The following is a 26,039-nucleotide window of genomic DNA, read 5'->3' as shown; positions in this document are numbered from 1 at the left end:
CCACGAACTACGGAATCTAAACAGACTACACCCTGTAACTGCGTATTACTGTCCACAATGGAATCTCCAAAGACAAAAAGATTATGAGATTTATGTGTACTGAGTATAGCCACCATTTTGAATTAAAATTTTACACTCTGCGCTCAAATAAATTAGCTCAGGCCTGACTAAGTGGGGGACCTGAGAGTTAAGTGCCAGACGGTATTGTTTCGCTTTGACTTCTGATACTGATTTTTTTTCTTGTGTTTTTCTTTTTCTTTAAAAAGTATTTCCAGTGCTCGATCCTCCGCTTTTGTGCCCCCTCCCTCCCCAGGCGCTACACACAAATCACCCCCAAAGTCGTGTTTTTTAAATGCACCTGTATTTGCTTAAACGAAAACGTCGCAATGTTTGTCCAACTGTCAGTCTGAGTTGTCCTCAGCTGGTCTGGTGATGCCGGCCCTTGTGAATGTCTTTGTGTTGCTCACGTGTCAATGAGTGAGGTATTAGAATATGAGGCCTTCTCGTCTTCATTTCTTCGTTTGTACGGTCGGTGTCTTTGTCTTTTTGTTTGCTTTTTTTTTTTTTTAATTTGTTTCTTTTCTGTTCCTTTCCTTTTGGCTATTCTGCGTCTCTTTTCTGCCTTAGACCCGGAACAAGTGGGTCATATTTTAGGGGAACTTGAAACATTTTGTGTGTGTTTTCATTCGTTCGTTCGTTCATCCTTTAGTTTTTGTTTTTCCTCAGAATTTGTGGCCGGGCTCTAGTCTACTTCAGGATGAGGGACTTTGCGCTTAGACAGTAGCATTTGAACTCAAAAAATGTGAGCTTTCTTGCCACTTGGGATCCTAAAGCAGCCCGGCCTCAGTGCCCCGTTAGGTCTTCGTCTCCTTAGGAGAGGAGGTCACAGTTGCTCCTGCTGAGCCACCCAGAGAAGAGGTGGCAGCAGGTTATTTTGTTACCTCTTTCCCATCTCATTCTGTCTTAAGAACTGGATGTTGCTGCTACTGTCTGCCAGCTCCGGGTACTGTTCCACCGGAAGTACGTAATAGCCCTCATAACCTTGTACCCGTCCCGTGCTCAGGAGTTGCTGCTTCTCGCCCTCCGTCCACAGGCGGCTGCCCTCTCTCCCGTCCCTGGCTTTCTGCTGCTCCTTGGCCCAGGCAGTACCCAGGGCTCTCTGTCTCGCTTGGTCCAGGACGCGGGCCTTTTCTTCGTCCAGCGTGTCGGGGGTGAGGCCGTAGCGAATACTGAGCAGCAGCGTGGAGTACTGGAACTCAATGTTGGTGAACCTTCGAGTCCTGCCATTCACCAGCAGCGTGGGCTGCGACACCGTCACGTTCACCCCACTCTCCAGCATCTTGCGCCCAATGGTGGTTCCTAGCGTGACCAGGTCACCATCCGCGGCACCTATCTTCACAAAGTAGTGTGTGTCCTTGCCCTCGATGCTGTAGTGCATCTTGTCTAAGTAGTAGGCATTGTTCAACACGGATGCTACCTTGCGGCTGTCCTCACTGGCGATGCTAGACACTCCTGTGGTCACCCGCCCTTCTTTGATGGCAAACATGATGCCTTTGCCGATGATGGGTGTGGTGGTAGCAAACCAGTGGCCTGCTTTCTCTCGGATGCTGGCATGGAGCTTTTTAGTGATGACCTGCCCTTCCAGAGCCAGGAAGGCCTGGTTATGCCTCTCTGTTGTCTGCTGGACACCTGTAATGAGCTATGGGGACAAGACAAAAAGGAACAGTCAGAAGGTAGCATTGGCAGTACTGAAGCAAGAACTACAGGGATGGTTGCCGAGTGTTCTTTCAGGCTTGATCTGCGGAGCTTGTACGTACTGATACAGCCCCTCCTTTTGTAACTAGGGCAGACGAGCTGGTTCCCAGTCCTCTAATGGGGTGCTCTGTTCACTTTGTCACCATGTCACTCACAGAAAGATGGTGAAAAGTTCTCCATCTTGCCTGAGTCAGTACGCTGCCTGTACTGACTTCAACTGTGGGAGCCAAGAGATAATCTACATTTGTGATGCAGCAGCTATCTGGGTACATTTCAGACCCATGGATGTCCTGATGTGGGGATCAGGTGTCTGAACAGCTGGCAGCCCCACTGTTGTGACCCGTCCTGCTCCAAAACCAGTGGCTTGGATAGTCACTACTTTTACTCAAAACCAGGCCAGCTGTAGATGGATCATTGGGGCCCACAGCCCTGTTAGAAAAGCAGCTCTCAGGCTGCTGACAGAGGCTGTGTTCCAGCCAGGTACTCTAGGTGATGTGTGTGCATATTCATATTTGAGAGCTCTGGGCTAAGAGATCCAGGCTTTGAGGGCCAGAGGGAAGTCCCCTCCCGCTCCTTCCCACTCTCAGTCCGTTGTTTTGGATCCCGGCCCTGGTTCTGCAGAGGCATGAAATCACCATTATTCCATTGGCCTTGCGTTCTCCACTCACAAATGACAACTTGTCTCAATTGGTGGTTGGGGGACAGGCTGGGATAATGGAAAAGGCTGTGTTTGGGAGGTAACGGCACTTAGATAAATGAGGGAAATGATGGCTATTCATCCACTGAGTGGTCCCCGAGGGGCAGGATAGAGAGAATGCTGTTCTCAATTACCCGACAGCTCCTCCTTGCCTCTCTATAGTCACACAATCTGGATGACTATTCAGAGCAGCTGAGACCTTCTAGACCACCACAGTGCAGAGCCCCGGTCCCACATCAGGGGGGTCAGCTCCATGCAGTTCCCGAGCTGCCCGTCTGCTGTGGCTGAGGTCTCAGCTGTACCCAAATTGAAACTGACCACCCTTCGGTCATCAGAGGAAGACCCAGGCACACATTATGTTCTAAAAACTCAATCTGTATGCATTTGGGCCATAACATGCTGAGGTTTTATGTAGGGCATAAAAATGTTCTTTAATGGGACAGAAACTGCAAACCACAGTTTTATTGCGTCCTATAAAAAGCTGAAAGGGTTATGATCTTACAGCAGTCCAGATGGCAGGTTGCCACTGGATTCCTCTGGGCTATTGTTAATCAAGGAGTGACCGGAGGGTAGATACTGAACAGATAATGATACCACAATTAAGGTAATCATTGAGGTTGGGAAGAAATATGGGCCATACTGGAAAAGACCACAATGGCATTCTCTCTGCCTCGGAAGTCTCTGCTTCTGCATAGCTTTTATACCCAGCCTCACTGTTCCTTTCCCAGAAGCCCCCTGGGCTCCCGTGTGGCAGTGTCAATGAGGAGAATGAGGACTCTTATTTGGAGTCTCATCAAATGCTCATCCCTGACCCAGCTACTCACCTGTCCGTTCTCACTTGCTTGACTCTCTGACAGTTCATAGGGGGGAGGCACAAAATACATTTTGGCTCTTGGGAATCCAGGAATGATGTTGCTGAGCTGAAATCCAAACATCACAAGCCAGCTCTTCACGTCTACGGCAGAAGGAAAAATAAAGACGTCTGAAATCACGGGGGTAGGAGGCTGCAGCGGATCTTGCCAAGAGGATAAAATAACTGGGCGGTTGGGTGTGGGATCTAAGAGAAGAGGCTGGCAGTATCTGGTGACAGCCTCTGGGAACTGGAACCAGAGAGGCTTTAAAAAGTAACTTGTTTTTTTCTAATGTGCATTAAGTGTTTTGCCTAATGTATCCAGGAGCCAGAGGAGGGCATCGGATCCCCTGTGTCACAGTTTTCGATGGTTGTGAGCTACCACATGAGTTCTGGGAACCGAACCTGGGTCCTCTTACAAATGCAGCATGTGCTTTTAACTGTTGAGCCATCTCTGCCACCCAGCCCAGAGAGTCCTTGTATGTGTCCAAGGATGAAGATGTCTCTCGCAAGGTGGCCATTGATAACCACTATGTTATGTTTACAAAGGCCAGTTGTAGAATGGACAGATTCAACTTCAAGTCTCCCTGCCGTGTGAGCCTGGCTATGTTAGCCTGTTAGCCTCAGGTCCTTCAGTTTTGAACTAGGACTATAATTGTTCCACCTCATTGCGTTGATGTAAGGACTGGAGGAGAAAACATGTAAAGAACTCAAGCAAGTGCTGGGATTAAAGTGCCAACAGTGCTTGGCTCTCTCTCTCTCTCTCTCTCTCTCTCTCTCTCTCTCTCTCTCTCTCTCTCTCTCCTCCCACTTTTACGTTTTATGAGAGAATACTGTCCCATTGTATGAACAGCCCACATTTTATCTATATTTTCATCAGTTGACAGATAACTGGCTGGTTTATACTTTTTTTTTTTAACCATCATAAATAATACTACTATGAACCTTCAGGTGTGAACTTTGGTTTGGATACCTATTGCTATGGGTATTGCTTTGTGTCAAGGACCCACTATAATTAAAGTCCCCAAGGTGGTGTTACTGGGAGGTTGGTGGTACCATAGGTCATAGGTCATTGGGGTGTGAGGTAGTTCTTATGTGGCCCTTTGGGTTCTGTTTCTTTTTCTTTTTTCCCCTTCCTTGAGACAGGCTCTCAGGTCTCCCAGTCTGGCCTTTCATTCACTGTGAAGCTGAGGTGTGCTGGGGTTCCAGGCCTGCACCAGCTTATTTGGCGTATGTGTGGTCTGAACATGAAAGTGTGCTGAGTAAGCACTGAGCCTGCACAGCTACACCCAACCCACCCTTGGAAGCCTTGAGAGGACTGTTAGAGAAGGCTCCAGCCTGCCCCCTTCTGTCCTTTGAGATATGCCTACAGTCACACAAGTGATTCTACTCTACTATTGTCACCAGTCATGCTGTGAGGTCTCCCTCACAGGGACACAGTTGTCTGTTATCTTCCTCTTGACCTTCCAAACTGGGAGTTAAATGAACCTTTTTCTCATTGAAAAGTCACATGTCTTACGTGTCTCATGACAAAGCCTCCTCAGTTCCCTTGTTTCCTGAAATTACCTTGGCGCGAATTTTTTTTTTGGGGGGTGGCTTATTTATATTCTTTGCTTCTGCTTTTAAAAACAATATAGATAAATGTCAGCTTCTTGTCTCGTCTGTCATCTCTACCCTCCTGGCCCATCACATCCTGCCTGGTCATGTAGATGTCTAACTAGCTTGCTGCTCCCAGTCTTTGCCCCACGAATCAGCACAGTAGCCCAGATGACTCCCTAAACACAGAGCACACAAGGCCACTTCCTTGCTCAGAGCTCTCAGATGATGTTTATCAGTGGAAAAGCCAAGGTCACTGGCCTTTAAGGACCCAAGGACCTGCCTCATGACCTCTCTGTTTTTTTTCTGCTGTCTTCTTTCACATTTCTCTGGTGTTTTGAGTCAGGGCCTCTCTCTGTAGTCATGAACTCACCGTCTTCTTGTCTCAGCCTTCTGAGCTGGGATTACTGGTAAGTGCTATCTTCCGAGCTGGGATTACTGGTAAGTGCTATCTTGCCTTGCTGTGCTCTTTCTCAAACATGTTAGGTGCACATCCATCTCTTGGTCATCGTGACAGCCTGTCCCTCTGCTCAGCATGCTCTTTCCTAAAAGCGTTTTCTGATTCTTCTATTCTCCTATTTCCTTCAGATGTAACTGAAGCTAACTCCACCTGCCATACTGAAGATGCCTTCCTACCCATCCTCAGCAACCCAGAGCCCTTCACTGTGTTCAAGCCTCCCTCTAAATCAGTAATCACTATCTCACATGCAGTGAATCCTGGGAAATATTTATTCTTTGTTGTCTGTTTCCCACACTCAGCATGTGTGTGGGGAGGGAATTTAAACATTTATTTATTTACTTGTTTTTTACATAGGGTCTTTCTATGTAGTCCTGAATATCCTGGAGCCCGCTATGAAGACCAAGGTGGTCTCTAAATCACAGAGATCGTCTTGCCTCTGCCTCCTGAATGCTAGGATTAAAGGTATACATGCAGGCAAACCACCAATGCAAATAAAACCAAGATAAATAAATCACTAAAAACTAATGTTATTCCTCCTGGTGCGTGGTAGATCTCTTTAATCCTAGCATTGAGGACACTGAGGTAGGTGGTCTCAGCCTGATCTGCCTAAGTTTTAGGTTACACAGTGCTAATAAATAGTAAAACCCTGAAAAAAATGTCATTCACAATAGCTAAGGAATGGGATCAGCTAAGATGTCCATTAACAAGTGAATGGATAAAGAAAATGTGGTGCTTGTGCACAAAATTATTATTTTTTTAAGACAGGGTTTCACGGTGAAGCCCTGGCTGTCCTGAAACTCAATCTGTAGACCACACTGGTCTTGAGCTCACGGAGATCTGCCTGCCTGTGCCTCCTAAGCACTGGGCTTAAAGGCGTGTGCTACCAGTGCTTGGCTTACAAAATGGTTTTTTTTTTTTTAGTTGTAAAGAAAAGTGTAATTACAACATTTTCAGGAAAGTAGATAGAAATTCTTATGTTAAGTGGAATAAGCTAGACTCTGACGAATGTCCTTTTTTCTGTCCTATAGGAATCCTATTCTTATATACATGTACATATGTGTCATAAGTAGATCAGTCATGTTGCTTCAAAGAGAAGGCTCTCCCATGCTTCTAAATCTAGTGTTAGTCAAGATTGGCCCTGCAAAGGAAGAAATCCTAAGTGTGTGTGTGTGTGTGTAGGTGTGTGTGTGCGTGCATGCATGTAATAGGATATGGTATAAAACCAGAAGGCAGGTTACTGGGGGGAAGAGAGGGACGATGGTTGGTGGGTGGGCAGTGTAGTATAGTTGGGGGGCATATAAGAAAAAAGTATGTATGGAAATGCCATACTGAAACTCATTACATTATATTTTAAAATACCAAAATAAAAAATAAAAATAATAAAAATTTAAAAATGAATATTGGTTTGAAATTGTCTTAAAAAGCCCATTGGGGGACTGGGGAGAGGGCTCAGTTGGTAAGTGCTTTCTTCATAAGCATGAGGGCCTCAGTTCAGATCCCTAGCACCTACATAAAGTCCTGCAGGTGGCGGATATGCCTGGACCCCTAGAACTGAGGAGGCAACGACAGGCAAAGCCCAGAGCTTGCTCTAGGCCCAGCAAGAGACTCTGCCTCAAAACACAAGGTGGAGAGAGATAGGCAAGGACACATTGATCTTGGGCCTCCATACACATGTACATACACACACACACATGCATACAACACGTGCACATCCACACATACCTGCACACACTAAAGAATAGATAGATAGATGATAGACAGGGAACACATTACTGTCAAGCAGAAAAGACTGGCCTTTATTCTAGAAGCACCCCATGGCCAGACAGGCAGGTGCTCCGTGCACGGGATACTGGCTTCCTGCTTTGAATATTTCTGGCCACTTGCCATGACTTAATATTTTCTACCACACCCAGATGTTACCTGTGCTAGTATTTACTTGCTATTCTAAAAACAAATATGCCCCACCCTTTTCTTTACTTTGGGAAATCTATTTAAAAAAGGAACTCTTGATTGCTGCCACACAGGGCAGCAGACCACGAAACTTAAGAGAGCAGAGACAAAGGCACCTGCTCCCTGCAAACACCATTTAGATCTTCATTACAGAGAGCCTTAGACCTGCTCTCTTGGCTGAAAGATGAGTTTTCTTAAGCGGAGTTGCTATATGTAAAAGAGCTTAGAGACCATGAGAAGTGTCTTGTTCTCCACAGTGCTCATGGCACGGAATCTCTCATCTGTGTGCCTTATAAACCTGCCCAGGTTTCATCAGAGACAGACAGGACTTGTGGGGAATCTCAGGAAGAGCATGTGAAGTCCTTGTTCCCACCATCATCTTTCTCCTTTGAGGAACTCCCTCCCTAGACTGTGTTCTCCTCAGTGAGAGGACACCTCTGCACATCTCTGGGCAGAAAGGTGTTTTAAATCGCATGTACTTACTTGGGGATGGTAGTGCTCGCCACAGTCTAGTGTATGTCAGAGGACAACTTGAGGTGGTTGGTTTTCTCCTTGTACTATGTTGGTCTGAGTCATTAGGTTTGTCAGCAAGCTCTGACCCACTGAACCTTCTCCCTGTCCAAGACTAGGGGTTTTAAAGAGCACATCCTGAGAAGGGACTATCAGGTCAGCTCCTTATCACCTGTTTCTTTTCTTTGCCAGACCCTTTCCTTATCTTCCTCTCTCTTCTTTTTGTTTTTTAAGGTTCCTTCACCCATCCTTCCTTAATTTCCTTCCTTCCTTCCTTCCTTCCTTCCTTCCTTCCTTCCTTCCTTCCTTCCTTCCTTCCTTCCTCCCTCCCTCCCTCCCTTCCTCCCTCCCTCATTCTTTCCTTCATTCTTCCCTCCCTTCCTCCTCCCTCTCATCCTTTCATCCTTCCTTCTCTACCTCCTTTCCTTCTTTCCTTTCTCTTTTCCTTTCCTTTCACCCCTTCTTTATTTTCTCCCTTCCTTCCCTTCCTTCTTCCCTCCTTCCTATCCTTCTATCCTCCCTTTCCTTCAGTCCATCCTTCCCTTCCCTCCTTTCTCCCTTCCTTCCCTCTTTTCCTCCATTCTTTTCTTTCCTTCCTTCCCTCCCTCCCTTCCTTCCTTCCTCCCTCCCATTCTTCCATCCTTTCTTCCCTTCTTTCCTTCTATCTATCCTTTCTTCCTTCCTCTCTCCCTCCCTTCCTTCCTCCCTCCCTCCCATCCTTCCATCCTTTCTTCCCTTCTTTCCTTCTATCTATCCTTTCTTCCTCTCTCCCTCCTTTCCTTCCTCCCTCCGTCCCTCCCTCCCTCCGTCCCTCCCTCCCTCCCTTCCTTCCTTCCTTCCTTCCTTCCTTCCTTCCTTCCTTCCGTCCTTCCTTCCTTCCTTTCTCCTTCCCTCCCCTGCTCTGCTGTCATTACAAGTGTTCCCTTCCATGCAGGTTCTGCTCTGAAGTTTCTGACATACTTTGATTCTCATGTAAACCTTCCACCTCTGTTCAAGACATACATCATATCCTGGTCCCACCAGGGTCAGTGCAGGTCTTTTGAGTCCCTTTGAAGTGGCAAGTGTGTTGAAAGACAGGTCCCCTGAACAAATGGTCTGTCTAGAGACAGACCACAAAGCAAGTGCTGGCAGCATAGCCAGTCCTAACAGTTATCCCTCCTCTTCTCATATTCTTCACAACCACTGCTGCTGCCACCTACAGTATACTTCCTGAAAAGTGTCACAGCACCTTCAAGCGTTAAGTATAAATATGCAAAGGAGATGATGTGAAATGGGTGTGGCTCTCCTCAGAGAGATTACATACACTCAGAGAGATTACATACACATAATCTCACTTAACTGCAGCATGCCCTCAGCTTGTGTATCCAAGGCTCTTTAGGGAGAAAGGGTAAGAGGGAACATGGCTCACCATGTTCCTTCTAGAAGGTTCATTTAACTCCGATGTTGCAGGCCTATGCTTCCCTAAAGCGACACATCTGATAAAGCTCTGTCTGGATTTACTTCAAGGTGCATCTGGAGGCTTCTCCCATATTTCCTGAACAGTATGTCAGTGTGTCTCTACTCTGCTGCCACTCACTCTAGTTACTGAGTGCCGTGATTAGCTCTCACTGTGTGCCTGGCTGATTCACAGTTTTAACAACTCCATGAGGTGAGTGTAATTATCACCATTATTTTGCAGTTGAGACAACTAAGGCTCGGAAAGCTCAAGACACTCATAAAGTCACACAGCAAGTGAGTGGTGAGACCGGAACTGGTGTTTGGGGATGTACTTAGATTCTGACATCAGGACGTGGCAGAGGACCAGGTGGTGCTCAGGCTGGACATAGGTCCACTGTGTCCAAGACCTCGTGAGCAGCTCCTTGTGGACTGCTCTTCTTTGCCTTAGTGCTCTTCAGCAAACATGGAAGTTTTTCCTACCCCGGGAGCAGCCACCTTCTATCAGAGAGCTGTTTCCAAAAAGCACCGTTCCACTGGGTTCTGGAGAGAGAGGGTCTATTCTTTGAGTTTCTTCTGACCACATCTTAATTACCTCTTTTCCTTAAGTTGTGAATAGCAGGTCCAACTAGTCTTTGAGTCTCCTATGTGGCAAATTAAGGCTGATTTAGACAGGGCATATAGGTGAGCCTGTGTTAGAACTGTGGAGAAGGATCTGCTGGTCTCTGCTGAGCCCGTCTCTAAGGGTCTGCTGGTAGAAGCTGGTGGCTGCTGCAGGTGGCTGCTGCTGGTGGGAGCAGGTGGCTGCAGGTGTGGCCCTGCCTGGCCTGGCTGCTCTCCCAGCTGGCTCCTGGCTCCTCTTCTCAGCTGCCGCTGCAGCATTTGTGAACCCGCCCTTTATTTTAGACCCTCTCTAATGGTTTCTGGATTCAATTTGGCTGGACTTCGTTCAAATTGATTGGATTCCCACTTATCCAGCCTCCATGAAGCCCAGAGATTAGGAAAGCCATCTTGCTATTTAGAAAACCCTGATAATCTCATTTTTCTCTGCCCCCCCCCTCCCCAGGGAAGTAGGAATATAGCTGAGGGTCTGGGCGAGTCTGTGAATGGTTTCATTTAAGCTTTGGCAGGTATCTATGCAGCAACTTCTGTGGGCTTCTCTTCATTCACTTCTGGCTGATTAGTGTCTAAGAAGTTCAGTGCTAAGCAAGGCTGTGTAAAGCCTATTTGTATGGGGGCATATTTGTGAATTTGTGAAGCATGTTTGTCCCTTCATTCCCCAAGCTAAGACAGATATACTTTGTCTCCACCTTTGCTGGGCTGCTTCTTCTCAAATATGCTTCTCCTCTCTCTTCCACCACACAAAGGTCTCTACACAAATGGGCAGGGGAAGAGAGGAGGCTTTGGCTGGCATCATAGCAGGCGGAGGCTCCTGGTGAAACACCAGGAGGGACCAGCTCCGCCATAGTTTTTGGGAACAAAAGGTTCCTGCTGCTTTGCTTGGATGCAGACACCAGTTTCAATTCCTAAAGGTGTGAGAGTGGTCAGCAACATATTTATTGCACAAACTCAGTTGACCCTGGAAGGCAATCACTGCCCTGTGACACACCAAGGCAGCCCTGTTGTTCCAGGCAGCTGTGGCCTCTTTGCCCATTTCGAGGGATAGGCAAATGATCACTTGAGAGTGGGTGCCTCTATGGTTATAATTAAGAAATGTGGTGTGGGTCTCTTGGAACTTGGGGAGCCCTAGTCTTGGGTTTCCTTTATTCTTCTTCTATAGAATGCATGGCCAGATGATATCACCCTTGCCTGCTTGCTGGACATTAGACCTGATTTGCCTATAACCATCCACACATCCTGATTTCTTTGTCTATTTTTTAAAGGACAAGTACTTTGCCTTGTTCCTAACTGTCTTATGTCTACTATACCTAAAATACATCAGCACCTTTTCTGGATGGGTGGATGGAGGGAGGGATGGATGGATGGAGGGATGGATGGATGGATGGAGGGATGGATGGAGGGATGGATGGAGGGATGGATGGATAGAGGGATTGATGGATGGAGGGATGGAGGGATAGAGGAGAGGGCAGGGACCTTTATTTCACCAATTTCTTGCTTATTCTGTGATGTAGATCACCTTTCCCCAACTGAGCCTTCTTATACTTGGATCTGCAAGGTTCTTGTGTCCTGACTTTTGTTCACAGACTTTCAACCTTGAGTTAGGGTAGGTCACTTTCCTTTCTCATGTTCAGTTTGACATGGGCCCTTCTGTATTGTGCCATATCTTTCAAATATGAATCAACATACACACCCACTCATACAGACACAAACACATGCGCACATGCTCTCTCTCTCTCTCTCTCTCTCTCTCTCTCTCTCTCTCTCTCTCTCTCTCTCTCACACACACACACACACACACACACACACACATTATATACACTAACTTGAGAGAAAAGTGTTTGGTGTATCCAGCATTGTATCCTAAGAATCTCACAGGTGTAATTATATGGAAGCTTTCTGAATACATAACTGAGCAGCTAACCCTCGCCCTGTATTTATCTCCATAGCACCCACTATTCCATGCACTCCTGTGCAATGATGTCCTTCTATCTGTCCCACTGCTAAATCTCTGTATACGCATCTCACCAGGGAAACCTCTGGAGGTCCAGAACAGGGGTTTAGGTACCAGGTACATACCAGCTCATTGCTTTCCTATTAATGATAACTCTAACGCCACAGGGAGAAGTCAGGCCAGGTCTTTACCTAGAATGAAGGTCATTTACTGCACACTATCCTCCATGAGAGAGACTGGGCTGCTAGCCCTAGGCCTTTTGGTTTATTAACGGAGAGAATCTGAGCTATATACTTCTGATATTGGCCTCTCTGTTAGCCGACTCCTGTTGGAGTAGGAGGGGCTTTCAGCAAAGTCATTTCAATGGACCAGATGTGAAGTGGTCAGGAAATGTCCCAGAATACCTGCTTCACTGTTCCTCCACCTTTCTGGACACAATCCTTCCATGCCCTGGGTTTCCAGCCCTAGAGTTCTACTGTAAAGTGAGAGACCTTTCTCTAGATGCCCAGCAGGTTCCCAGAACAGCCACCTCACCGGAAGTTACCGCCTTACCCGGGCGGCAGAGTCTCACCTGTCACGTAGTTCTTTAAGTCCAGCTCATTGCTGAGGGGATTATTGTTCTTGAACATGTACAGGTTGAAGGGGGCTGGTTCCTTGCCCACGTTCCTCCACATGGTGTAGTCGGGGGACGTCCACCGTCCTGCCAGCACGTCATAATCACGCTGAGTGAAGTGGACAAGCTTGGTGAGGGGGTCATAGAGGCCTCCGTGGAAGCCAATGACCATCTGGAAGTCTGGGTTGGAGTCATAGTAGATCTCCCCATAGGCTGTGTACTGCAGTTGCTTGATCATGAGGCCATTGATACTGAACACAGCCAGAGGGGTCCCCGTGTTGTCTGAGGCGACATAGTATTCTTCACCACTACTGCTCTCCATGGCAAAGAGGTGGCCCTGGAGGTCATAGTAGAGTGAGGTGATCTCAGAGTTGGAGTGGTTGTAAACATGGGTGATACGTGTGGGGTTGTGGAGGTCGGAGTAGAAGTACTGTAGGTGGTGGCCCAGGTTGGTCTTGTAGGAAGCCCGGCGGCCCACTCCATCATAGCGGTACTGCACGCTCCATCCGCTGGCCTTGTTGTACGCTCTCGTCAGAAGGCCCTTGGAGTTGTATTCAAAGATGTCTGACCCTCTCTGGCACAAATAACCATCATCATCGATTTTGTACTGCACGTCCCCTAGCCTGGTTATCCGGTCACGGAGGTCATAGCGTAAGGGCATGAGGCGAGCGCTGTTTCCTGGGTTTAGCAGGTGCAGGTTCCCATTGAGGTCATAGCTATAGCGCCAGGTAGGTCGGTCATTGACTGCCACACTCTGGAGCTGGCCGTCCCCGTCATAGTCATAGGTGTACTTTGTGGTGTTGGCATAGGGCCCCAGTTTCAGTTCCCTCTTGATGACCCTACCCATACTGTCATATTGCACAGTCATCCAGTACATGAGGGACCGGAACATCTCATATTGCACTTCCTTGATGCGCCCATGGGTGTCAAAGTGCTTGCTAAGCGTCATGACGGCAGTGGTGATGATCTGGTTGATGTCGTAGTAGATGACCCCAAACTTGCCAAAGTGTTCCACCTTGCCGGAAATCTCGTCATAGCGGTAGAGGTCAACAGGAAGGGGAGTCTCACTAATGACGGGCTTGATGCTGGCAATGCGGAAGCTATTGTCATGATAGGTATAATCAAACCTGGCATTGATCATTCCTTCCTCAGAGAACCTGTAAATCTGCTTGTCCACAAGGGGCCCAACCTTTCGGTACCTGATGGTACAGGAGAACCCCCCACTTTGGAGATTGACCATCTTCAGGACACCGGTGGTCTCGTCATACCCAAAGGTGACGGCTGTGCTGTCGTAGACTATCTCCGATAACTTGGAGAGTTTTCCATACTTGTAGAACACCTGGCGCCCAGTGCCCAAGAAAGATGTCTTTAGGATGCGGCCGTCATCACTGTAGTCAAAGATGACCGATGCATTGCTTTCGGGTGGGTTGTAAATATTTCGGATGTAACCAATGGAGGTGTGCGTGGACATGCTGTGCCGGGCGACACTGGGCATAGTGACTGCGTGGAGGCGATCAGAGGAGTCATATTCAAATATGTACTGACGTTGGCTCTGTAGCAGAAGGACCATGGACTGGGAAGGAAACAGGGACAGATGAGTTGACTCTTTCTGACCAAGCACCCAAATAATAGTTAACCCCATTTCAAAAGCCATGGAGAGTGGAGAACCCCCCCCCCGTTTCTTTTCTTTTTTAAAAATTCCTGCCACTTCCTTTCCCTCCCCTTTCCCTCCCCTTTCCCTCCCCTTTCCCTCCCTTTTCCCTCCCCTTTCCTTCCTTCCTTCCTTCCTTCCTTCCTTCCTTCCTTCCTTCCTTCCTTCCTTTCTTTCTTTCTTTCTTTCTTTCTTTCTTTCTTTCTTTCTTTCTTTCTTTCTTTCTTTCTTTCTTTCTTTCGAGACAGAGTCATACACCATGTAGCCTTGTCTGGCTTGGAACACACTATGTAGACCAGGCTGGCCTACAATCCACATAGATCCACCTACATCCATCTGCCTCCCAAGCACAAGGATTTAACTTATAAATCCTTGACTGTGTGAGGTCATACCTTAAGACCAAAGACTCATATGGCTCATATAGTACCCATGGTTCATGGTGGTAGCCAAGGGCGGACCTTACCTTTAATGTGGATCTTGTGAAAAGGCATACTGACTCAGTGGACCTAGGCAGGATCTGAGAGCCTACATCTGTGTTCCCACCCCAAAGTTGATATAGCTTTGCCTGTAGTGAGTGTGGAGGGCCTAGAGAACTGGCAGAAAGCATGGGGTTTGTCCCCATGTTCAATAACAACTCTGTTTAGAGCTGACTTGCCACTGGCCACACTGGAGAGAGGTGTAAATGCTGTTTTTATTGCCTTTGATAAAATCTGAAAGCACTTCTTCCTTTGAGAGGCCAATACAGGATGAAATGCCCTAGAATCAGTGATTCTTCACAGAGGAACAGACCCAGCAAGAGGCAGCTGGAAGACTCCTGCCTCCCTGACAGCCATTCCAGGGCACTATGTCAGAGTAAGAACAGCATTAAGTGAGGGCTCTTTCTGCAGGCTAACTGCTCTGTATGTGAGCTATGCATATGCGTGATTGTGCATGTGTGCATACATATGTGCACTTGTGTGTATGTATGTCACCTGTGCATGTCTGTGGAGGTCAGAGGTTGATGATAGCTGTCTTCTTTAATTGCTCCCCACTACTATCTGTCTATCTGTCTATCTATCTATCTATCTATCTATCTATCTATCTATCCATCTGTCTATCTATCTATCTATCTATCTATCTATCTATCTATCTATCTATCTATCTATCTTCGAGAAAGAGTTTCACTATGCAATCCTGGCTAACCTGGAACTTGCTAGAACTTGCTATATAGACCAGGCTGGCTTCAAACTCACAGAGATCTGTGTCTGCCTTACAAGGACTTGGACTAAAGGCATGCACCACCATATGTGGTACTTACCACTTTACTTTTAGAGATAGGGTCTCTCACTGAACCTCAATCTATCATTTTGTCTAAGCTTGCTGGCCAGCCAGCTTCCAAGGGCTTCCTGTCTCCATCCCCACTCCCTAGCACGGGGATTACAAGTGTGTACCACCAAGCCCGATTCTGGGCATTTACATGGAAGAGACAAGCATTTTTACCCACTGAGCCACTTCCCAGCCCCTGCAAATTAGCCACTTAACGTTTTGGTGGGAAAGCAAGACTCCAGCTCAACAAAGGGCAGAACAGATGAAAGGACCTGCCCAGTGACTAGAGGGCCAGGGCAGCCTTTTAAGGTCTCAGCAAGTGCTTTTAAGGATCCTCTTCATTCTGTTCTTCCTCTAGACCTTTCTCCATCATGGATCCCCAAATCGGTACTGTCAGACACGGGACTACGCAGAGAGAATCTGCTGGCTGCTTTGGCCAAGGTAAGAAGGTTGCAGCTGTGTGTCCTAGACTTTCCAACAGATTTCCTTTCCCCTGTGACTTAATTTAGGGAAGCAGCAGTGACTCGGCGACTTCCTAATTCATACGTAATGCTTTCTCTTGCTGTCATCAGATGGTATGGTTCAATTCAATATCACTGCCTTTTCCTTTTCCCTTTCCCTTTCTGTTTTCTTAATTAAATAAAACAATGCCATCGCTGGCCATCTAGCATCCTTTGTTTTTCTTTTAATGGTAATTGCACCGAGTGCTGGGGGAACATGAAGGGAGCCCTGTAGAGTTATTAAAAATGTTAAGATGCCTTATGGCTAGATGTCTCAGGCTGGGCGAGATGGGGTGGTGACAGGGTGGTGGTGGGAAGGGGAGCAGAAGCAACATGGTCACCCACCTTGTCAAGATAGGAATAGCTCCAGACTTTCCCGTCGGCGAACATGCGGGACACAATCCGGCCTTGCTTGTCAATGTCTGTCCTCTCGCTCATGGCCCCTCGCTGGAGGCCGGCCAAGCGCCCATTGAAGAAGTAGGAGACATTGACGGCTGCCAGCCCACTGCTTGGGAGCCACAGGAAGGGGCGGCCCACCTGGTCATAGATGATCCTCAGGGTGAATTTCCGGTGGTCATCGTAGATCTTCTCCGTACGGATATTTCGGTCATAATCAATGGACAGGAGATTCCTTCCGTGGACCTGGAGAAACAGAAGGGTCTGGGTTTGAAAGGCTGTGGGGGATCCAGCGGGGGTGATCAAGGAGTAAGTCTGCAGAGGAGGAGGAAACATGATATTCCATTTGCCTGTTAAGCATCAGCATTTCTGTGCACACATAGGAAGTAGCAAGGCTTGTATGGTGCACTGGGACAGAAAGGCTTGTATGGTGCACTGGGACAGAAAGGAGGCTGCTTTGTCAGACATGGCCGCTCTGAGCAGTTAGGTAGCCTGCGCACTGCACAATGACAAAGGTTGCCATCTCAGTCGGGAAGGTGTGCATGGTGAAACTGTGCAGTACCCAAAGCACACAGCTGTATGTCCTAGCCCTGACTCACCAGTTTACCCTTGGAGGAAGACATTTTATATTTTTTCCATAATATAATTCTTTTTTGGGGGGCTATCTTCAGTTACCAAATCTAATAATCTTTAAGGGCAGGTGTTGAGATTTCTTATGAACTATTGTGTGAAGGTGGCTAAAACGGGGTGCAGAGGGCTCAGCAACCCCCAGTTTATAAAGACCAGGGAATGTAAATATAAAAAACTATAACTATACAATTCCAATAGGAAGTCTTTTATTTTAACTACCTAGAGGAAAATCTTGCCATTGTGAGGGATCCCAGACCCCGTTGAAGAAACCTCAGCAGGGCTGTGAATTCCAACAGAGGGAAAAAGTGATTTACTCAGATTTGAAAGGAACAGGGGAACACGTCCAGACATGATTTAATATTTATTTAGAAGTTGATCTGATCAAGAGGAATAAGTCTGTCTCAAAAGGCAGAGCCAGGAGACCGCACTCTGGTTAAGGGCAAAAGAGAGGGACTCCTGAGACCCCAGATGCCCTGAGTGTATAGCTGCAAGTGAATCAGCCCAGACTCTTACAACATAATTTACTACAGCTCCACAAGTCCCTGGGGTGGCTGCTGTGAGTGGGGTGGGGGTGGGGAACAGACATAAACAAGCAGGAGAAGAGCTAGTAGCTGTCTGCTGCCGCCTCACCTGACCCTCCTAATGGCGGCTGTGCTCAGAGAAGACAGTGGTGATAACTTCAGTAATTCTGACAAGATGCACCGGTGCTGAGCTCTGACACAGACACGGGCCAGGTCAGGGACTGCTCAGCCACTGCTCAGTTAGTGCTCACAAAAATGAAGCCCAGTGTCACACAGTAGGGGCTCTGAGACAGCTCAGTAGGTAAGAGTGCTTGCTGTGTAGGCAGGAGGAGCTGAGGTCAGATGCCCCGCATCTGTGTTAGAAGCTCAGTGTGCACCTGTTAGCTCAGTGCTGTGAGGGTGAAGACAGGAAGATGACCGGGGTTTGCTGGACGCCATCTAAGTTCTAGCTTCAGGGACAAACTCTGCCTCAAGAAAATAAGGTGAAGAATGACAAAGCAGTGTGATCTCCAGGCTCGGGCATAGGTGAGCACATGAACACACACACACACACACACACACACACACACACACACACACACATAGCAGTGAAGCAGTAGTGTTGGTCTCAACTTAGGTTTGTTTCATCTAGTGTGCTACTTTGTCATTTAACCAGCTCCACAGCTCCCCATGTTAATGTCCACCAAGCGACTGGTGACGTGTAAAGGGTCGAGGGGCCTGTAAAGCATTGTCTCAGTGCTGGAGACAACTTGTGGGGAGATGGAGACTAATGTTAGTGCTACAGTGACCTGTATTCTGGGGTACAGAATACACCCGTGCTTTGTGCACAGGTACATTTTCTAGCTTTCTTTGGGGGCGGGGGCAACCTACAAAGAGTAAGTGGTAGTTGCTGGCTGTATTTTTGGAGAGCTTCCTCAGAAGGAAGCTGAGCACGGGCAGCTTTTGCTTCTCTTACCCTGCTTTGTCCTAAGTGAAAGGCGGCGCAGTAGTTGGCACCCAAGCATTCTCCTTATGAATGTAAGGTGAGGCAGTTCTGTTTTTCTGTTTTTTGTTTTTCCTTTAAGACAGAGTTTCCTACTGTAGCCCAGGCTGGCCTGGAATTCACTTCTATAACTCATGCTGGCCTTAGACTTGTGGCAATCCTTCTGCCTCAGACTCCCATTGACATCACAAGTATGAGCCACCATGAGATGATTTTTGAAGATGGGACCTCTAAGATGGTGACTTGCCGACCCAAGCATCTTCCACGGCCACCCCCATGTACACGAATGGGCTACTGCCAGGCTTTTATCATAACACAAGGTAAACCTATGTCTTACATCAGGTTCTGTTATTTCTTTTAGGTTTTATTTCATCTTATTTTATATGTATGAGGTTTTTTTTTTTTTAAAAAAAAAAAACCTTATTTTTATTTTGTATGCATAGGCGTTTTGCCTGCATGAATGTCTGTGTGAGGGTGTCACATCCCCTGGACCTGGAGTCACAGACAGTTGTGAGCTTCTATGTGAGTGCTGGGAGCTGAACCCAGATTCTCTGTGTGTGTGTGTGGGGGAAGCAGCCAGTGCTCTTAACTGCTGAGCCTTCCATCTCTCCAGTCCTGGTCCTAGGTTTTGTTTGTTTCTTTCTTTCTTTGTTTTTTGAGGCAGGGTTTCTCTGTGTAACTCTGGCTGTCCTGGAACTCACTCTACAAACCAAGCTGGCTTTGAACTCAGAGATCTGTCTATCTCTGCCTCCTAAGTACCCGGACTAAAGGCACGTGCTGCCAGTACCTGGCTGTGTATGGGTGTTTTGTTTGCATGCATATCTGTGTACGATTTGTGTGCAGCACCTATGAAGGCCAGAAGAGGGCGCTATATTTCCTGGGATGGGAGTTGGGAGCTGCCATTTGGGTGCTGGGAACTGAGCCCAGGTCTTCTGAAAAAGCAGCCAGTGCTCTTAGCCACTGAACTATCTCTCCAGCCCCAAGCCTGAGTTACTTCCAATGTCTATAATTAGCTTTTTAAAGTAATGTACACTTTCCTAATACTTTAATAGTTATTGTGTTAGTATTTCATATAATTTATATCATTTAATCTTCACATTTTTTATGGAATCTCTCTCTCTCTCTCTCTCTCTCTCTCTCTCTCTCTCTCTCTCTCTCTCTCCCTCCCTCTCTCTCTCTTTCTGTATGTAGGAACACATGTATGGAGGCCAGATGTCAATATCGGGTGAGGCAGAGTCTCACCCAAGAGTGTGGAGCAGACAGTGAACCCAGGGGTAGAAACAGGAACTCAGGTGGTGGACATCTGGGATGTAAAAGGAAGCTCTGCAGGTTAAGGGGCTTTTCCCACGAACAGACTTGAGGGCCTGGGAAGAGGGCCTGGGAGCTCTAGGAAGAGAGGAGCTTTCTTTCTGTTAAATTGACATGCTGTCTGAATTCTTGGGAACCTTCTCACAAGTCAGTCATCCCCAGAGAAAACGCTCAGGAGGCTATGACTCCCTAGCACACCACTACCCAGGGAAGGCATTTTGAAAATCACTGGTTACTGTTAACTTCGCCAATGTGAAATTTCTATTAAAAGCCCAACCCTTCTCATAATTAAATGTAATAAATTCACAGAAAGCCCCACCAAAGAGTTCAGGCCAGTTGTGTAATCTAATCAAAAATATTTAATTCTAAGGTCATCGTCTATAAGGAGGGTGTTAGGGCTGGGGTTTGAGACAGTGGAGGGACCACCAGGCATGCTCGACTTTCTGTGGGTGCCTGCCCCCCAGTTTAGAGCATGCAGGGGCTTTAATTTAGCCACACTGTTCTCTTATTCCAAATTAAATTACCCGACTCGCAATATTTAAATTAACCTTGAGGCTTCCTGGAGAACATAAAAGTTATTTTGAATTATTTTCACTGCCAGGATCAGCACAATTCCCTCCTCAGCCGGCTCGGCAGGCATTCAGCGATAGAGAAACCAATTTTTAAATTAATACAATTTTGTGTTTGTAAGGAAGCCATTATTTTTAATTATCGGGCATTTTCCTCAGCCTAGCTTCCCCAGTTAATAAAACTCAGCTATTTAGCATGGTTTTTATTTTTGCAGAGGGCAGATTTTGGGAAATAGTTTCGCCTTTGGGATTTCCCCCCAGCGTGTTTTGATCTCACCAAGCGCATGCCTGTCACAGAAAGGCTCGTAAAAAACCCTAAGAAAAGGAAACACTGTCGTCAAAATGGCCCTGCTGAGCTCATCCTGGGTGAGTCTAACTCAGCTCTAGGGGCAACAGGAGCGTGCAATCTGAGAGACACAGAGGAGGAAATTACCCTGTGCTAGCCCCCTCCTAGGAAATGGAATTGTAACACAGCAGGACGGATTTCAGCTAGACACACAGAAGAACCCTTTGCTCACTGGGCTCCCAGGACAGGGAAAGCCAAGGAGATGAACGAGGGAGGAGGTTGTGAGAGTCTGCAGTGATTAAAGGCAGCCAGGCTTGCCTCTGAGTTTAGCTATTCACTTATGCACAGGAAAAGCCTGACTAGGTGACACTCTCGTTCCTTTTCTGGGTTAGTCCTCGGGGACTTAAAGGCACCCATCCCCAGATGCCACTGAATAGGCCCAACACCGTGCAGGGATCAACGTCTGTGCAGACAAAACAAGTTGGTATAAATTTAATATTAGCTTAAATAATGCATCATTAGAGGGAGAGCCTCTGTAAACACATTAAATAATGGATTCCCTGAGCAAACATTATTTTTGGATGACTAGCTCTTTTGGGTGGTGATGGGGGAGGTGAGGAGGGGAAAGATCCAAATCTTGAGTCAGAGTTTGACACTGATTAACTGTGTCATTTCAAAGCCATATCTTTACTGACCGTGCCTCATTTTCCCATTTCTGAGATCAGACGAGATCGGGCGCATTCAGGGTGGTATGGTCGTAGACCATTTTCCCATTTCTGATAGTCAGCAAGATCCCAGTGGGTAGGTTCTTCACCTTAGAATTCCATGTCCCTGGGACGTTGAGTGATCATGGAGGTTGGAAGGGGACATGGCGGGAGCTCTGTCAAGTCTGACCATCTAAAGCACTAATATGGAAAATCAAGACTAGAGAATGTGACTTAGGTCATTGGGGAGCATCAGACATCTGAAGGTGGCTTCAAAGAACAGTGATGAGTTATTCTGGATGGTTCTCCCAACTTAGACCTAAGGCAGATAGAATGGAGTGACCTTTCATGACATCAACTCCAAATCCCATTCATTCATTCATTCATTCATTATTTACTGAGTAACTACTGTGTGCTTGCTACTGTGACAGACAATTTCCCATGGAGATGAGAACAGAGGCAGACGAGCTATGAATGAGAATCTGTAGAGAAGAGAGTGAATATCAGTGAACGGGTGCAGCATGGGGTGGGACCTCAGGCCAGCACAGGGGATGACAGAGAAATTCCCAGAGACTGTGCAGGGACACAAGAAGGACAAGGGAAACTCTGTCCTCAGCAGTCCTCTGTGTCACCACAGGTTACACCTGTGGAGGCTGGCAGAGTCTCAAAGATCCTTACCATAGCCAAGGAGACTGGCCAGTCCCGCTCCCCTCCACTAATCTGCCCCATCCTCACTGGCTTCCTTTCTGCTCAGGATTCAGGAAACCCTGCCCCTGCCAATTCAGGGCCTTCGAACATGCAGGGGTCCTAGCATAGATAATTCCCCCTGAGTCTTCATTTGGTTTTTCAGCTCAGATGACATTTTCCACAGAGTAGACTTGGCTTATCTTGCATCATCCCTGATCTTAACCCAGCTTTTCTTCAGAGCATCGCCACAGTGTTTTGTATGAAATTTGCTTTATCATTGCTTGTGTGTAACACTTAGGGTGTATGTGTGTGTGTGTGTGATGTGTCTCCCCATACCATCCTAAATAATGAATTCTTGCTTGTGTATATGTGCTTGGGAAGTTGAGACAGTAGGATTGGAAATTTGAAGCCATCCTGGGCCACGTAGTAAGACCTTGTCTTAAAAAGCAACAGGAAAAAAATGCCCCACCCCTGACACTTACTAGAGCCACACACTCATTGGTACAGGGTCATGCCACAGCCACCAATCTTGGCTCGGAATGTATACAATGCTAGCTGTCCCTTCCTACCCTGGGCACCCCAAATCTACTTCCTTATCCCCCATCCCATTCTCCTTCACCTGTTTCCTGTCCTGCATTTCTACTCTGCAGGTCCTGGTGCCTCCTAGCTAACTCAGCCTGGTTCCTTTACCCATGAAAGAAGGGGGGTGGGTAGAAAGGGGAAGAAACAGCTGGGGGACTGCAGTCTGAGACTGGGGATGGGTACTCTACAAACTCTCTTTTCCCTTTCTCCAGATAAACTTGAGGGCTCTGGAAAAAATCATAACCACAACCTACCAACAAGGGGGCTGGAGAGAAGGCTCAGCAGCTAAGAGCATGTGTTAAGGACCTGGGTTGAATCCCGGGCATCCTGCTCACAACTGCCTGCTATCCAACTTCAGGGAATCTAAATACCTCCTTCTTGACAATGAGGGTGCATGCGCACACTCCTCACACACACACAGTTGAAAACAAATCGTTAACACAACAGCAGCAGCAGCAGCAGCAGCAGCAACAACAACAAAAGTCTTTATAATACAATATACATTGTCCAAAAGTGAAGTACTCTTTGCTTAGGGAATTCATGGTTTAATGTGAACCCAGAGGGTTGCCCCTCTAATTATGTATAATTTAAACTAATATTCAAATTCAAGGTGCTGCAAATGGTTCTGGAGAGATTAGCCATGTTCGCAAGGTCACGTGGGCTCTTGTTTGTTTTGGCCACAAATACATACTGAGTGGTTAGTAACTGTTAGGTCAAGACGACAGTAGGCACTGGACAGAGAAAACCTTTCTAGGCCGGTGAAGAATGCATGCATCAGGCATGAAGGACCTAATGCAGGCCTTTGAGAAGATAGTGTGGTAACAGACGTGCTGCGTGGGCCCTCCCCAGAGCTGAGTTCAGGATGGTATGGTCATATGTACACGTACATGCCCACCCCCAACCTTGTCCCGAGACGTTATGATTTGCTACACAAGTAAAAGCAATGCCCGCCAGTATGTAACTGTGGTGTCATACTAATTATACAGCAACCAAAACAAAATCACTAACTCCCACTTCATATTGGAACGCTGCTTTACACTGATATCAGCGTCGGATGGAAGATTATCTTGGAAGCAATTTTTCTTTTGTTCTGATACCTACCTGTATAGCTATTGCTTGCATTTGCAATTTCTATGTAAATCACAATCAAGAAGAAATACCCTAGTGTCATAGGCCCTCGTTTCTTAGAGAGAGTCAGGCACAGATCCATGTTAGGAAAGAGAAGGGGTTTTAAATCTTAATGGGAAGGTTCGTTTTCGTTGCCTCTCCCAGAAGCTGAGGAGAAAGACTATCCGGGTGTGGGAGCCACACTTCTAGTTTGCCTTGTGGCCAGGTTTTGGAGGAAGGACACAGAATACATTTACTGCTTTCCCTGCTCCCCCCCTGCCCCTGCAGGCTACATGGCTCCCTTGTGAGGGTCAGGATTGGACAAGTGACCAGACACTGGCCAATCACAGGGTCTCCATCTCCCTAACCAGTGACTGCAGCAGGGACATGAACTGCACCCATGCTAAGCCAATCACAGTTCCTCCGTGGGATCTTTTTAAAAATTTTTATCTTTTAATGCAGAGACTCTGTCCTCTGGTCTTACTAAGCAGAGATGATGTAAGATTTTGGCCAAGTCTTTTTGACCCCCCCCCCCCGCCCCTGCCCCTCCCTCCCCACCAGTGTGAAGAGAGTACCAGCCTACTGTACAAGAAAATTAGGTCAACAACCAAAGTGAATACTTTGAGAGGGAGCAAGAGGAGAGCAATGTTAACTGGGTGACATGTGGGAGTCGCTAGGGCCATCTCCTCCCTCATGGTGGCCCGCTGTGTGACACAATGCATGCCCCCATTTTGCCATGCTATCCTGATTATGATTATTGTGATCATTCTGATTGGCAGATAGATAGATTCTGGACAGACATGGGCGCGTGCGCTTCAAACTTCTACCTTTTTAGGGTAGGGGAAAATTTAATTGGTAAACATGGCCTAAAGAGGCCATGTTTATCACATCTTCCCATCCTTACTTGTCACCAGTATGGTGCTGTGGCATGTTCAGGGAGCTGAGGGTTGCTGTGAAGCAGTTGGCTCTGAAAAGCCAGGCAGATCAGTGAGAGGCACAGAGGAAATCACCAAGAGGGACTCTTCCAAGAAAGAGACAAGTCTTTGCCTCTCGCGACCTTGGACTGATCCTTCCAATTCCCTCTACGGCACTGCCATCTTACATGTTCCCAGTCTGTATTGGCTAGTTTTGTGTCAACTTGACACAGCTGGAGTTATCACAGAGAAAGGAGCTTCAGTTGAGGAAATGCCTCCATGAGATACAACTGTCAGGCATTTTCTCAATTAGTGATCAAGGGGAAAAGGCCCCTTGTGGGTGGTGCCATCTCTGGGCTGGTAGTCTTGGTTCTATAAGAGAGCAGGCTGAGCAAGCCAGGGGAGGCAAGCTAGTAAGGAACATCCCTCCATGGCCTCTGCATCAGCTCCTGCTTCCTGACCTGCTTGAGTTCCAGTCCTGCATCCTTTGGTGATGAACAGCAGTATGGAAATGTAAGCTGAATAAACCCTTTCCTCCCCAACTTGCTTCTTGGTCATGATGTTTGTGCAGGAATAGAAACCCTGACTAAGACACAGTCCAACAGGAGGAATATGCGGTGCTTTCTTTGGCTAAAACATATTTCTGATCAGAGGACAAGGCAGGTCACCAAGAGGGGTTAGGGCTTCACTGGCTGTTCTGCTACAGGAAAGTTCTTTGCCGGGAATTTTGGACCCATGTCAACATTGGACTTCACAACCGCAAGTGGTCACTTGTAGGAACTGGCTGGTGCTAAGGAGAGGCCAGGCCATCTGGTTTAGTGTGTAACAATGGCCAGGTGCTCCCGAGCTCCCGAGACTCATGCTGTTCTTGTCCTGGGGGCCCAACCTATGTCATGCCGGGACCAGCTACATCTTCATGTCCCTGCCTGGTCTCTTTATCCTATAAGGCATGGCTGGGGTCACACTGTCTCCCACACCTGTTTTGGTTTTCAGTAGTCTGGCCTTTCTCCATTAGCTGGCTCAGAGTCTGGCACAGCCTTCCTGGTCTACAGGATCACGTGGAAGGTCTCTTGGAAGTCAGCACTGCACGGCAGCCAGGCTTGCTGCCAAATCCTATTAATCATGTGTGTTGCAACTCTCTCAGGCCTCTGCGCTTCTCTCTCTTTTTCCCCTGCTGGAGACCAGTTTCTAGTTTGCATTACTGTAACAGCTCTGAGACGTCCCTCTCCTCCTGTCTGGTCTCCTCCTCGTCTGTCTTCCTCTGCACCCCGGGAAGCTGGAGAGATCTTTCTAATCCACCAATCCCCACACATCACTCTACTAATTAAGCCCTGGGACAACTCTCCATGGCCCTCAGGATAAATACCGGCCTCATATAATATTCCCTTCCTTGTGGCCTGGCCACTTTTTCTCTGGTCTCATGAGTTTCGGAGGTTTTCTGAACTGGATACCCCTACTCC

General features: G+C 47.3%; 1 protein-coding gene across 11 annotated transcripts in view; it reads right to left on the bottom strand.

Annotated features, from left to right (window-relative positions):
• Positions 1–537: 537 nt before the first annotated feature.
• The window catches only part of Tenm2 (teneurin transmembrane protein 2), a 1,223,220-nt gene continuing 1,197,718 nt past the window's right edge, over positions 538–26,039 (bottom strand). For all 11 annotated transcript variants that reach the window (XM_085829022.1, XM_085829023.1, XM_021175392.3 and 8 more), the window contains 4 exons: positions 16,239–16,535; positions 12,396–14,010; positions 3,277–3,407; positions 538–1,699 (listed from right to left, as the gene is read on the bottom strand). In XM_085829022.1, coding sequence (XP_085685148.1) covers positions 938–1,699; positions 3,277–3,407; positions 12,396–14,010; positions 16,239–16,535 — 2,805 coding nt within the window. In that variant the 3' untranslated portion in view covers positions 538–937. The remainder of the gene's footprint in view (positions 1,700–3,276; positions 3,408–12,395; positions 14,011–16,238; positions 16,536–26,039) is intronic.

Source organism: Mus caroli, unplaced genomic scaffold (genome assembly GCF_978045245.1).
Source record: "Mus caroli unplaced genomic scaffold, Mus_caroli_1 scaffold_13, whole genome shotgun sequence".
Classification (NCBI taxonomy): Eukaryota; Metazoa; Chordata; class Mammalia; order Rodentia; family Muridae; genus Mus; species Mus caroli.
This window is presented reverse-complemented; position numbering and strand designations above follow the sequence as displayed.